Genomic DNA, 12,371 nt, shown 5'->3' with positions numbered 1-12,371 from the left:
ATGCAAAAAAACAGAATGTTGCAGAATCTTGTAATACCTTTTTTATTGGACTAACAGTATTTAAAATAATAGACGAACTTTCGGGAGTCCTCCCTTTATCAAGTCAAAAGCATTTGACTTGATAAAGTCAAATGCTTGTTAGTCCAATAAAAAAGATTCTGCAACATTCTGTTTTTTTGCATTCTTATACACTGGACTACCCCAAACTACAGTAACCCAGAGAACAATCCATCCCAGTCTATACATTCCATGGTTGACCTTAGCCTGTCAAAGTTTGCCCTTCTGAAATTAAGTGTTTTGGTAGAGCAGTTACCCATTTGCTTTTTGGAATTAATCTCAAATGAAACCATGTTATGGTCACTATTTCCCAAGTGTTCTCTTACTTTAATGTTTGAGATAAGTTCCTCATAGTTACATAAATAGCATTTGAAAAGTAGAGTGAAATAAAACTGTTTATATATGTTTTATTTGAAACCAGGCTGTCCAAGGAGCTGGCCTTGCATTCATTGTCTACACCGAAGCAATAAAAAACATGGAAATTTCGCAGTTGTGGTCAATCCTATATTTTTTTATGTTGCTGATGCTGGGATTAGGAAGTATGTTAGGAAATACTGCTGCGATTCTCACGCCCTTGACAGACAGCAGGTTTATTTCCAAGTATTTACCAAAGGAGATTATTTCAGGTAAAATTGTTACAGCTATTTCTTCACACCCTGTAAAAAATCATGTCTACTTTTATTCACTATGTAAAAATGATATATGTATATTAATGCTAATGCTAGTGTTGTAAGTCTCAATAAACTACCCACTGTAAATTATTGATTTAAAACAATATGTTTGTTGAAGGTGCTGAGATTATTATTGTTTATTATATTACTGGTATGCTATGGCAACTTTTAATGTGCTTCATGATTGTTTTCTTAAAAAGGCTGTGTTTATGAAGGATTTAGGAAGTTTGACATCTAATGGAATTCATGTAATTATTATACAAGCCATGTCAAAATAATACATATACATAGTACATAAGGTTGATAAAAGACCTAAATCCATCAAGTTCAACCCTTCTACCTAACCTTCCTACTCTTGATCTAAAAGAAGGCAAAAATGTTATTAATGTCATGCCTTTCTAAAATAAAAAAATATGCAGACCCTTTTTGAATGCATCTAATGTATTAGATGACGCCACCTCCCTTGGCAGTGAATTCCATACCTTTATTGTCCTTACAGTAAAGAATCCCTTCCTTTTGTCATTTATGAAATCTCCGCTCTTCCAGTCTCAGAGTGACCTCTTGAATGAAGTAGCGTCCAGTTTTCGGTACCTCTTTACAAATAAGACCAGAGACACTTCTTTATTTCAAAACTTTATTAATCGTCAGATATGGAATTATTTGTCCGCGGTGCGGACTAAAAATAACTACAGCACCGCGACTCAACCTTTATTAATGTTTTACAAAGTGTCAAAGATTATTAACACAACACATTTTGACACAATATATCAATATTTATCTTCAAAATGGAAGCAAACATATAACCAAATAAGTAACCTGTTGGTATGGGCGTAACCACCTGTATCCCTGCTGGAACTGCGCTGCCGCTTTACAGGGGCGAATGCCCCTGGAGTGTCCTGCACTTACACCTCTGTGCACCACAAGGTTAACTCCTGCACCGTACAAGCGTAAAAAACCTGAGTACCCAGCAAATGCCGAAAATTAGGGGAGGGATGGGCGGAAAAATGCACTTTAAAATAATTGCCCCTGTGGTGCATACCCCTCAGGGAGGGTAATTACCCCCTCCCCTCTGGCCCTGCACGTGCCACTAATTTTAACACTCGCAGTGCCAAAATGTTTGCTTAGTCATGCCTTAACCCCTTAACCAGGCTTGACCATGGGTACCTCGTCCGCGCTACATTCATGGGGCCCCTCTGTCCAATTCTTTCCCTCCGGGGCTGTTCTTTTTCTGTGTACAGAAGTTAATGAACATGTAACGGGTTCACCAAGAGAGCTGTAGTAACTCCCAGAGATCACCCACATGTATCCTTCTGTTGTCCCTGGAATAACTTCCAGCACCAGCCAGCATGCACACCTTGGAACCCAATAAGTAGACACAACTACCTTGAATTGAGTACAGCAGGAATGAACAGTTTATTGTTGTAAAACATAGACTCATATAGAAACAGAACTTCATTAACATAAATGAACATTGATAAACAGGTACATGTAAACAATCCAACCTTTAATCCCCTTTAGCTACTGAATCTCCCCCTGGCAGCAATCCAATTATGGGATTAGGTTACACAATAGAGTTCCTGCCTGTTTGGCAGCCAGGCTGGAGCCATCTCTGAGTACCTTGGGGCCCTGTATGACAGGTCATTCTGTCACAGAACAGGTTACTTAAGAGCTCTTTATCTTGGCCCTGTATATATTCATATAATGTTATCATATCCCCCTCTAAGACGCTGTAATTTTAACCTTTTTAGTCTCTCTTCAAAACTAATATCTTCCAAGCCCACCTTTCCACTTTTTCTAGTTCCATAATGTCCTTCTTAAGAAGAATGCCCAGAATTGTACCACATATGCAAGATGAGGGGCAAGATGATATCCTCCTCCTGTAAATCAATACCCTATTTTATGGATGCCAAAAACTTATTGGCCCTTGCAGCTGCTTGCTGGCATTGTGCACCGTTGTCATTTAAAGAATAGGTTGCATTTTTATTATTTTTACCATAATGCATAACTTTGCATTTCCCCCCCTGCAAAGAAGAAACATGTAGATTAGTCTGCATCACCCTGTCTAATTTTGTGTCATCAACAAAAACTGTGACATGGCTCTTAATGCAGCTTGGGAGATCATGTATAAACAAATTAAAAAGAAGATGACCCAGGACCCCTGAGACACTCCACTTAATAACTGTGTTTACAGTCTGAGAAACATCCATTCACTACAACTCTCTGCATTTTATATTTAAGCCAAATTTCGATCCAGACAGACATTTGCTCCTAAGCCTATTTCTGTTAATTTGTAGAGTAACCTTTTATGTGGAACCGTATCAAATGCCTTAGAGAAATCCAGATAAATCACATCTACTGCCACACCCAGATCTATATTTTTACTAAGACCTGTCTTTCACAAAACCGTGTTGACTTCTACTATTTGGATTCTGGATCAAGATATGTTCTTAAGCAACCCTTATAACCCAAATAATTTCCCCACTACCAATGTTAAGCTTACTGGCCTGTAATTGCCCGGTTGAGATTTTGATCCCTTTTTAAATATTGCCTTGCACCAATCTAATGGAACTATGCCTGAACTGAAAGAATCCCTAAAGATCAGCAATAATGGTTGGGACAGAATTAGGCTTAGCTCTTTAAGTACCCTTTGGTGTTTATCAACTGGCTTGGGGGCCTTGTCTACCTTAACAGTATTTAATTGCTTGAGCACTTAAAAAAAAAAAAAGTTTTGCTGTCTGCCTAAACATTTGATTTAGCTTTATTTATTTATTTATTTATTTTATAGAGATGGCAAATGTCTCATGTTTTAGTCTCTTAAATATTTGTTTCCAGGCATTTATACAACATTAATGTTAAAACAGACATTAAGACATTAAGAATAAGCATGCAATATTTCTTTTTATTTATAGGATTACTTTGTTTCATCAGTTGCATTATTGGAATAATATTTACCATGGAATCTGGGAATTACTGGTTTGATATATTTAATGACTATGCTGCCACTCTACCATTACTGCTTGTAGTATTTGTGGAAATTATAGCCATCTGTTATGTTTACGGATTGAACAGGTAAATAGCTATCCTAAGGATAAACTGATACATTTATATGTAACTATATATACACAGGTCAGGTTCCATGTTTACCTAGAAGTATTGTATTTGCTTGATTATAAAATTTGAATATTACCGTATTTGCTCGATTATAAGATGACCCTGATTATAAGACGACCCCCCCAAAATCTGAATATTACCGTATTTGCTCGATTATAAGACAAGGTTTTTTTCAGAGCAAATGCTCTGAAAAATACCCCTCGTCTTCTAATCGGGGTCGTCTTCTAATCAGACCTCAAATAGAGGTCTGATTAGGAGACTAAGATCCAGATCCCCCGCACCGCTGCAGGGGACCTGGATCCTCCTGTCTCACCCCCCCCCCATCATACACACACTTACCGGTGCTTCCTGCTGTGTTGCCGGGGCAGCGGGTTGACGTCTACGTGATCCGCGTAGACAACGTCCGCTGCAGCCGGAAGGAGGTGTGGCTAGCAGCGGGGGTTGTCTGCGTCCGTCGCGTAGACCTTCCCCGACTATCAGAGATCAGAGCTCCGATCTCTGACAGCCGGGGAAAGTATACGCGACGGACGCATACAAACCCCCGCTGCCAACTCCACCTCCTTTCGGCTGCAGCGGAAGGCGACGTCAACCCGCTGCCCCGGCTGGAAGCACCGGTAAGAGAGGGCTGAGAGAGGGAGAGAGAGAGAGAGAGAGAGTGTGAGTGTGTGTGTGTGTTAGTTAAATGGGGGTATAGGGTGTGTGTGTGTGTTAAATGGGGGCATAGGGCATTTCTGGAGTGGCGTTAAGGGGGCATTTAATAGAGCACTCTGCCTCCTGAAATGCCTTATACCTCCCTATATGGCACTCTGCCCCATAATATGCCTTTTAACCCCCTAAATGCCAGAGTGGCATATAGGGGTATAAGGCATTTCTGGAGGCAGAGTGCTCTATACAATGCCTTTTAACTCCCATAATGCCACTCTGCCTCCTGAAATGCCTTATACCTCCCTATATGCCACTCTGCCCCATAATATGCATTTAAACCACCTAAATGCCAGAAAGGCATACCATGGGGCACAGTGGCATATAGAGGGTTAAAAGGCATATCATGGGCCACAGTGCCATATTGGAGTGGCAAGCCTGGGGGCAGATGTGCGTAACTGGGGGACAGGTTGGAAAATACAAGAAATAAAAACAAAAAAAATATTTTTCTCAATCATAGCTTTTATTAAAAAAAATAGTTTACATGAATTAACATTTACTGGTAAAACTTTTTTCCTTTGGGGTCGTCTTATATTCAGGCTTTTTCTTTTTTTCCTAAGTTAATATTCAGATTTTGGGGGGTCGTCTTATAATCAGGGTCGTCTTATAATCGAGCAAATACGGTAATTTAGAAAAAAAAGAAAAAGTCTGATTATAAGACGACCCTATAGGAAAAAAGTTTTACTAATTCATGTCTATTTTTGTTTTTGTTTTTAATTTCCTTTTATTTACCAACCTGCCCCCAGTTATGCTCATCTGCCGCCAGTTATGCACATCTGCCCCCAGGCACGCCTTATACCCTCCTATATGCCACTCTGCCCCATGTTATGCCTTTTAACCCCCTATATGCCACTCTGGCAGAGTGGCATATAGGGGGACACTTACATACCCAGACACTAATATACCCACCCAGACACTTACCTACCCACTGAGACACTTACCTACCCACTGAGACAGTTCCCACCCAGACACTTACCTACCCACCGAGACACTTACCTACCTACCCAGACACTAATATACCCACTCAGGCACTTCACTCACAGCGATGCCTCAGCAGGCGCTTGCTGCAGCTCCCATGGGATTTCAGCATGACGCTGTGTGACCCCGCTAGGCCCCGCCTCCTCCAGAAAATTGAAGTGGTCTACCGGATCTGCTTTGGGACGGCACAGTGCCGCCGGGTTCCGGTCCTGCAGCAATCTCCACAACCGGCTCTGCTTCCCCGCAGTGGGCAGGCTATCCCGGGAGCAGGAAGGTACGCGCGTATGCAACCTCGGCTGCTGCCGGCACTTTCGCCGGCGCTCGGTGATAGACGCCGGCAGCAGCTGAGGTTACCGCACAGGAGGATCCAGGTCCCCTGCAGCGATGCTGGGGATCTGGATCTTAGTCTAGTAGTCAGACCTCATTTGAGGTCTGATTAGAAGACGACCCCGATTACAAGACGAGGGGTATTTTTCAGAGCATTTGCTCTGAAAAAAACCTCGTCTTATAATCGAACAAATACGGTAATTTTGGAACAAAAGAAAAATCCAGAATATAAGACTTCTCCCCGTGCTTCAGATTCCTTGGTGTGTAGTGGGACAGCCGGTGGTGGTCTGTGCAATGCCAGCACTTCCGCTGAGGCTTCTACGAATGAGCACCGGAAGGTCATGTGACACCGGCCCTCTGTCATAGAATCCCCGGCAGAAGTGCCGGCAGCAGCGGAGGTTGTCTGCATCGCACAGACCTCCACCGGCTGCCAGAGAGGAGGATCCAGGTCCCCTGCAGGGCTGTGGGGGATCTGGATCTTAGTCTTAGACCTCCTGTTTGAGGCCTGATTAGAAGACGACCTCGAATATAAGACGATGGTTATTTTTAGAGCATTTGCTCTGAAAAAACCTCGTCTTATAATCAAGCAAATACGGTATATAGTACATATTATGTGTTTAAAGCACCATTTCAGTATTTTAAAATATAGGACTCCTGGTTGCAAAACCACTACTAGATAATGACTATATGTGTATGAGGTATAGCTGCAACCACAAGCGGAAGTTGAATCGCTTAGAGATCTACATGCTGCCCGGACTAAGCACCGGGGACTCAGAAGCACCGGTAAGTTTGGAGGAGGGAGGGGGAGGGAGTGTAAAATGGGGGGCATAAGGTATTTCTGGAGGCAGAGTGCTCTGTGAAATGCCTTTTAACCCCCTTAATGCCACTCTGCCTCCAGAAATGCCTTTTAACCCTCTATACGCCACTCTGCCTCCTGAAATGCCTTATATCTCCCTATATGCCACTCTGCCCCATAATATGCCTTTTAACCCCTTAAATGCCAGAGTGGCATATAGGTGTATAAGGCAATTCTGGAGGCAGAGTGGCACATAGGCGGTCAAAAGGCATATCATGGGGCACAGTGGCATTTAGAGGGTTAAAAGGCATATCATGAGGCATAGGGGGTATAAGGCATTTCTGGGGCAGAGTGGCAAACCTGGGGGCAGATGTGCATAACTGTGGGGGCAGGTTGAAAAAAAAGGAAATAAAAACAAAATATTTTTCTCAATCGTAGCTTTTATTAACAAACAATTCTTCACATAGTTTACATGAATTAACATTTACTGGTAAAACTTTTTTCCTATAGGGTAGTCTTATATTCAGGCTTTTTCTTTTTTTCATAAATTAATATTCAGATTTTGGGGGGTCGTCTTATAGTCTTATAATCGAGCAAATACGGTATATAAAATTTCCCTAGGTAAATGGTAAGCTATTTGCAAAGTTGTCACCTAAATTGCAAAATTCTGAGAATATGCCTTGAATCTCAAAGGGTTAAAGGAATAAGACACACTTTTAAAAATGTGTACTTTTTTTTTTTTATAGGTTTGAAAATGATGTTCAAATGATGATTGGATATAAGCCAAATTGGTACTGGAAAATCATGTGGGGGTTTGCAAGTCCTTTGCTGATAATAACTTTATTTATATTTTACTTAACTGATTACATAATGGCAGGAAGCCTACAATATAAAGCATGGGATTCCTCACAGGTAATTAGCAACAAGGTTTATTTTTCCCATTATTATTAGTATTATTAGTATTATTATTATCTTTTATATATCCCCAACATTATATGCAGTGCTTTATACAATATATATATATATATATATATATATATATATATATATATATATATATATATATATATATTCAAGGGGCGTGACAAGACTAGAATCGTCCGACTAAGACAAACCGATACATAAGGTGGAGAGAGCCCTTCTCGCAATCTTGAGTGGATGGGGTGAGGACAAACATAAGGCACAGAGAAAGGGTGAGAGGTAGTGAGGGGTTGTATCAGTGACAGGGAAGTTCTAGCAGCTAAGATGGTATGCTTCTCTGAAGAAGTGGGTTTTGAGATGTTTCTTGAATGTTGGGAGAGAGGGAGAATGCTGAAGGTTCGGTGGAAGTAGATTCCAGGGATATAGGGCAGCCCAAGTGAAATCTTGTAGACGGGAAAAGTAAGAGGTGATAAGTGAGGAGGAAAGCCTTAGCCCATGGGAAGAACGTAAAGGATCGAGTAGAGGAGTAAATACTCTTCCACAGGCATTCGAGATACAGCTCTCTCCACATATCTGTCTAACCGTTCTCTCGGCAGAAATGTATGGAGGAGCAGTGTTATGGAGGGCCTTATATGTTAGGACTAGGATTTTAAATTTCATTTTAAATTTAATTCTAAAGGTAATAGGGAGCCAGTGGAGTATTTCACTGAGTGGGGTAGCAGAAGAGGAGCGGCGTGCAAGGAAGATAAGCCTAGCAGTAGCATTTAGGACAGACTGCAGAGGAGAGAGTCGAGTGGAATGCCAACCAGAAGAGTGTTGCAGTGTTACTCAATGGGAAATAAGTGAATGAACCAAAGTTTTTGTGGATTCTTCGGTGAGGAATAGGCGGATGCGAGAGATGTTTTTTAGGTGCAAGCAGCAGGATCTGGCGAGTGACTGAATGCGAGGGATGAAGGAGAGGTTTGAGTTAAGGATGACCCCAAGGCATCGGGCCTGGTTAGTAGGAGCAATAGTTAATGGGGATAGACAATTCAGGTAGTGGAGATGGAAGGAGGGAAGATAAAGAGTTCAGGCAGCGTTGTGACATCCATGAAGAAATACCAGGCAAGCAGTTGGTAATACAGGACATGAGAGACGGCGAGATCAGCAGAAGACTTTGATTTTGGTAACATCTGCATATATATGATACTGTAGGCCAACTGAGTTGATTAGTTTGCCAAGAGATGAAGTATAAAGAGAGAACAGCAGAGGGCCAAGGACTGAAACTTGGGGGACACCAATCGAAAGTGGAAGGGGTGATGATGTCTTGCTAGAGAAGCTAAAATAAAGAAGCAGAGGCTCAGCACTCAAAGACACACGCAACGTTTCGACACACAGGTCTTTCTCAAGGCTTGAGAAAGACCTGTGTGTCGAAACGTTGCCTGCGTAAAATAAACTCACCTTATCATTTGAGTGCTGAGCCTCTGCTTCTTTATTTTGGATTTATTGAAGGACTTGGTGGTACCCTGGCTCGTGCACCATCTCATTACTGAGTGCTACATTCCAACCTTTCTTTCTGTGTTTGCTAGAGAAGCTGACAGAGAAGGAACGGTTAGACAGATATGAGGAGAGAACTGTATCTCGAATGCCTGTAGATGCAAAAAGGTGGTGATCAACAGTATCAAAAGCAGCAGAGAGATCCAAGAGTATTAGAATGAGGAAGTAACCTTTTACTTTGGCAGAGAGCAAGTCATTGGAGACTTTTGTTAGAGCCATTTCAGTATGTACACAATTTAGAGGTAAAAGGAAGCAGAGAAAGATTAACTAGGTGGTGGACTAAGGGATGGACAGAGACTTTGCGAGGTGTGATGGGAAAGGGTCAAGGGGACAGGTTGTGCAAATGGAAAAAAAAACCTCCAAAAATGTATTTAGGTATTTTTCCTGTTTTTGGAAACACCTCATATGCCCAGTATTTTCATTAATTTTGTCACTCACAGGGTTAAATTTGACTGACTAGCATAGCTGCTTCTAAACAAGATTTTTAAGAAAATGTGGTATGCAGGGAGTTGTGCCCAATAGCGGCCAGAAAAAGAAAAATGCACTGGCATTAGCGCATAATTTTATTTGCAGAATACATAAGTACAAAGTTTCATGCTCAGGTAAAATATTATGCAATGCAAAACATGGTGACATTAGTGCACTGGTGATTTGAAGTAATAAAGTAACAGCGTGGGGTACGATCAGTTATACTGTATATCATTTAATTTGATAAATATGTCATTATAACTCGCACCTTTATTAATTACAGGGTCTGCTCGTCACAAAAGACTACCCAACATATGCATTGGTTATCATTGGATTGCTAGTTGGCACGTCTGTTTCTTGCATTCCTCTGGGTTCTCTGATACATTTCATTAACAACAGGCGAAGGAGGATGGACAACTGTATTTCAATAGTTCCAACATAAAATTTCTATTTGCATTTTCCATAGTTGTAAAGTAAATAGCAAAAAACATATGTTCATAGTTAATCAGATTTGCATATACCTACCAAGAATTCCTTGCACTATAGGTTTTTTGTGGAATGGATGTGTTTGGGAATGCTTTTTTTTTCTTCTTAACTTTTAATCACCTTTCTTGTGCCCATACATCTATTATTTTTTCAAATAAAATGTTTGAGTAAATAAGAATATCAAAATATGCATATAATATACACACATACTATATTTGCAGATTTAAAAAAATGCTTTTTTGTAGAGTGCTGAAATAAAGTAGGTTTCAAATCTGTTAGAAGTGTTCTTTTTTTTTGTAGAGCGCTTAAATAAGGTTGGTTTCAAATAAAAAGTTTTTTTCCCTCTCTTTGACAACTTCTGCTCAATCTCAACATTTTTCATAATTATACATTTTATTTTATTCTTCCATCATTGAAACATCATTTTCTGTGTATAATATGTGAGCAGTGATGGTAACACAATAGTAAAATAAAAGCAAGTACAGCTCGCGTCCGCATGGAGGACTAGCATAGATGGATACTTGGCAACAGTGTTCTAAAATAAATACACAGAAGGTAATGGGACATCAGCTAAAGATGGAGGTGGCTGCAGACTTTGATTTCCTAGAACACCCTACAGCAGCCAGTGATCCAATATTTAACTGAAATTTTTTTACCTGATCTCGTTGTTTTGTGATAAAGTGATCCATCATCACAATGATCCATATTATGTTAAGAATGTAGTTAAAGGTGTTAGAGCCCTCTCAAAAAATTGTCAACAGTCATTTGAATGGCCACATAGAAATGTAAAATGTAGGCTAAGGCCTACATTTGGGGGGGGCATCTTGTAATTGAGCAAATACGGTACTTTTGATCATATAGCGCAGGCATGTCCAAACTTTTTTCGAAGAGTGCCAGATTTGATGAAGTGAACATGTGCGAGGGCCGACCATTTTGCCTGACATTTTCTGAACCCTTAAAATGAAATGCAAATTAACTATTTTATGCAAAGTTTATTGAAAACGGCATACCACATCTATCCCTTTCTCACTCTCCTTTTTCAGCAACCGCTCGGCACCCCTTGGGCCCCACTGACTGGCAGAACTCCAGGGCCCGGTCGCAGTCGCGACCCCGGTAGTTCCGCCACTGCCTACAATTTCTTCATCAGATGCCCTTGTGGCTGTGTGTGCCGGCGCAGGGAGAAGGAAAGCCCAAATCTAGCGACGTCCGAGATCGCAAGATTTGGGCTTTCCTTCTCCCTGCGCCGGCACACACAGCCACAAGGGCATCTGATGAAGAAATTGTGTAGGGGAGGGCAGGGGCGTACCTAGAGTATTTGGCACCCGGGGCGGATCCTGTATGTGGCACCCCCCCCACACACACTTTAAAACTACCTGGCCGAAACTGAATATGACCCCCCACACACACCATAAAAAAAATCTAACACTTTTATTTAAAGTAAGTAACACACCAAAATAGGACAAAACAATTAAATAACAATATATATATATATATATATAATTGTTAACAGCAATCACACTCCTATCATGCCCAGGCATACCCAGATTCCAGGAGGCAGTCGCAGACTTGGCATGATAGGAGTATGATTGCCTTATCTACCCCTTCTCGCTCCCTTCTGCCCTATCTACCCCTTCTCACTCCCTTCTCCCTATCTACCCCTCCTAACTATCTACCCTCTCCCTCTTTGAAGTTCACTTACCTTTCAGGAGTCCTGCGGTGGGGGTGCAAGGCCTCTGTCTCCCAGCTCTGCCACTGTATGGAACAGTATAGAGTGATGGGAGTTATGATGTACTTTAGAGCATAATTATATAATGAAAAATACATTGGAAATGGTACAGCATAACACCCATCACTCTCACACATTTACCAATCCACACGCATACCAATCCACAAGCATACCAATCCACACACATACACCAATCCACACACATACCAATCCACACACACATACACCAATCCACACACATACACCAATCCACACACATACACCAATCCACACACATACACCAATCCACACACATACACCAATCCACACACATACACCAATCCACACACATACCAATCCACACACATACCAATCCACACACATACACCAATCCACACGCATACCAAATCCACACGCATACCAATCCACACATATACTAATCCACACACATACACTAATCCACACACATACACCAATCCACACACACATACCAATCCACACATATACACCAATCCACACACATACCAATCCACACACACATACCAATCCACACACACATACCAATCCACACACACATACCAATCCACACACATACACCAATCCACACACATAC

At 41.2% G+C, this 12,371-nt stretch overlaps 1 protein-coding gene across 2 annotated transcripts in view; it reads left to right on the top strand.

Annotated features, from left to right (window-relative positions):
- Nucleotides 1-10,399, top strand: part of LOC128497332 (sodium- and chloride-dependent transporter XTRP3-like) — a 169,209-nt gene extending 158,810 nt beyond the window's left edge. The window contains exons 8-11 of one of the 2 annotated variants that reach the window (XM_053467322.1): nt 479-683; nt 3,638-3,797; nt 7,389-7,554; nt 9,851-10,399. In XM_053467322.1, coding sequence (XP_053323297.1) covers nt 479-683; nt 3,638-3,797; nt 7,389-7,554; nt 9,851-10,009 — 690 coding nt within the window. In that variant the 3' untranslated portion in view covers nt 10,010-10,399. The remainder of the gene's footprint in view (nt 1-478; nt 684-3,637; nt 3,798-7,388; nt 7,555-9,850) is intronic. The other variant, XM_053467323.1, reaches the window with a different exon arrangement.
- Nucleotides 10,400-12,371: the final 1,972 nt, after the last annotated feature.

The sequence above is a fragment of the Spea bombifrons genome, chromosome 5 (assembly GCF_027358695.1).
Source record: "Spea bombifrons isolate aSpeBom1 chromosome 5, aSpeBom1.2.pri, whole genome shotgun sequence".
In the NCBI taxonomy this organism is placed as follows: Eukaryota; Metazoa; Chordata; class Amphibia; order Anura; family Pelobatidae; genus Spea; species Spea bombifrons.
Note: the sequence above shows the minus strand (reverse complement) of the source record. Positions and strands in the feature narration are given on the sequence as shown.